Below are 2,500 nucleotides of genomic sequence, written 5' to 3'. Positions count from 1 at the left end.
GAACAAGACAAATGTTGGTTGCATCGTAACGAATGTGACGATTTTCCTGTAGTTGGCAAGGAGAGGGTTAACCGGACTCTGGAAAAACTCGTATTAAAACAAACTGTAAGAAAACTCGTCCTTCAAATATCGATCTATTTAATCGACTCTCATCTTGGCAAAAACTCTAAAACGTAGGAAATCGTGAAGTTTTCTGGCTAAATGTTTAAATTAGGGGTTCACCAGAGTACGACACTTAACTGGTTGATTCCGTTTGAAACGGACAACAATAAATGTAGAATTTATTTGTTTATTATCTGTTGGAAAAGAAATAACTTGATAGATATGAACCATGTCTGGAAATTAAGGTGTGGTTTGATCGAGCATGTCGCGAAGAGTTTAATCGAGACAATTTCCTTCCACTATGTGGAATGCCCAGTTTTGAGAGACGTGAATTAAATACGTTCACGAATGCACAAGAGCAGATAAAAGGCTGTAAAAGCCTACATAAATCAGGACTTATATCATATCATATTATATCATATCATATCAAGACTGCAAATGTTAGATACGAAAGTTTTTTTTTTATCAGTAATCAAGTAATGTAATGGCCATGGCCTTACCTTCCACGGGTGACCCACTGGTAATTTCTCTCGTCCTAGAGCGGGTGTAGATTTTAAAAGGAGCGGCATTGGTCTGCCATTGGGACTTGGATAAGATCAAATATTGACAGTGGCTGGCTGCTCCACCCGGCATTACCTGACCTTTGCACGGAGCTGTTGTCATCATCATCACTATGGCAACGGCCACAACACAAAAACAGGCGTTTAAATATCCTATACTGTAAGACATCCTGAAGTTGAATAAAGTTTTCTACCTCCGATACGGGAATTAAACAAATTGTTTTCGTCAAAACAGTTAAATAAAAAAAAAATTATGTAATTAAATTCTAAAATCACCCACGTCCAAAATTCTCAAGATTGTAATACTAACACAAAGTTATTTAATCACAGCAGGATTAAATGCACTGAAAAATAACTTTTCTTGTTGAAAATAGTTCTTGGAAAACAAGTTTTGTCTAGCTGTGAATCTGCTTGCGTCTTGTATGTAGTAAGTAATTTCACGCCACTACAAAAATAATGTTTTCCATAAATGCGTTGTTTATGCGTGGAGATGCGTCTCAGCGAACGGTGCACGGAATACTAAACGGAAAGAAAGCTGTACCGTTTTCTTCCTTCACACCATCCACATGAGAAGAGCTTCAGGTATGAGAGACTATAATAAATGACTCACGGAATGTCATTTAAAAACCGATTGTGTTAAGCCCCAGCCTTCCCCACTTACCTCATAATCTCATGTCCTCCTATCAGTCCAGGTAATCCCTACCTTATTCTTTCATCTCTTTTTTTGGTGTCGTTTCCCTTTCCAGCATCCACCTTTCTTCTTCAACAACCTTCATTCAATTTCCAACAAGTCTTCAAATTGCAACGAACATATATAATATTTAAAATGGATTAGTTGGTTGAATGTGAGAAATGAAATAAAATACATGAAAATACGAGTTTACTGTTTTGCCAAGTTAATTCACAAAACAACAATTTCAAATGTAGATCTCTGTGAAGAGTCAGGTTAATGACACTTTAACACTAAATGGAAAACGGCACTTCGACAATGAACCGCAGATTATTATATCTTACTTTCTTGTAAATCAATTAAATCAAATATGAGACAACGACGCATTGTCAGGGGGATTTGTGATTATTTCTTTTATGCAAATTTTAGTTAAACTCTGGATGGTGCTGTGATCTTTCAAGACAAGGAAGATATTTTGAAAAAGATGTTATCAAACAATCGTATTTTGAAGGGCAGGCCCGAGGCTATTGTCCTTTTCACCTACTTCACTCTCTCCTTACCGATTATTTTCAGTATTTTCCTAAAACTGCAGGCTTACCCAGCAGAAAATTGATTCTTTAAACTCAAAAAAGCTTTCCATAAAACAACTTTATGTTCTAATAAAACAAACAAAGATCATTCTTCAAAGTTTATGATGTAGAAAATAAATTTGAATAAGAAAAAAATGTATATTGCATCGTAACAAATATGACAATTTTTGCTCTAGGTGGTAAGGAGAGGGTTTAAACGTCAGTTGAAGGTTGGACGATGAAGTGGAAACATAATGTGGACGCGGCATAATCGTATTGTCCTCGCCATTCGTTATTCACTCCAAAGCGGATGCAATACTGGCCTTTTATCTTAACTTAACGACGACTGGTTACAATAATAGATTGGTTGTACAATTTGACGGACTTCTTACAACGAAACGCACTCTACAGCGTCCGTCCTGTTTACATCATTACAAATAGAACACAATATCTCAGACTGTCATAAAAAGAAAAAAACAGACGCAGGTCTTTCATAATATATTGTCAACGTGAATCTGATGTCTGGGACGCTGTGTTCGCGCATGAAAGATAAACCGCAATGACAACCCCGTGACTATAAAATAAAAATCAAATCATCA

The 2,500-nt window shown here is 36.3% G+C and overlaps 1 protein-coding gene across 2 annotated transcripts in view; it reads right to left on the bottom strand.

The window, feature by feature from the left end:
* The window catches only part of LOC144971526 (uncharacterized), a 30,309-nt gene that overhangs the window by 16,675 nt on the left and 11,134 nt on the right, over nucleotides 1-2,500 (bottom strand). Inside the window, exon 1 of one of the 2 annotated variants that reach the window (XM_078912525.1) lies at nucleotides 603-1,272. The exons of the other annotated variant lie outside the window; for it this stretch is intronic. Within the exon in view, the coding sequence (XP_078768651.1) occupies nucleotides 603-831 (229 nt within the window). The 5' untranslated portion in view covers nucleotides 832-1,272. Of the gene's footprint in view, nucleotides 1-602; nucleotides 1,273-2,500 lie in introns of those variants that run through there. 2 annotated transcript variants of the gene reach the window in all.

The sequence above is a fragment of the Berghia stephanieae genome, chromosome 4 (genome assembly GCF_034508935.2).
Source record: "Berghia stephanieae isolate SIO BIC M18660-M18661 chromosome 4, UCSD_Bste_1.3, whole genome shotgun sequence".
Lineage (NCBI taxonomy): Eukaryota > Metazoa > Mollusca > Gastropoda > Nudibranchia > Aeolidiidae > Berghia > Berghia stephanieae.
The sequence above is the reverse complement of the archived record's forward strand: the minus strand, read 5'-3'. Positions and strand labels throughout refer to the sequence as shown.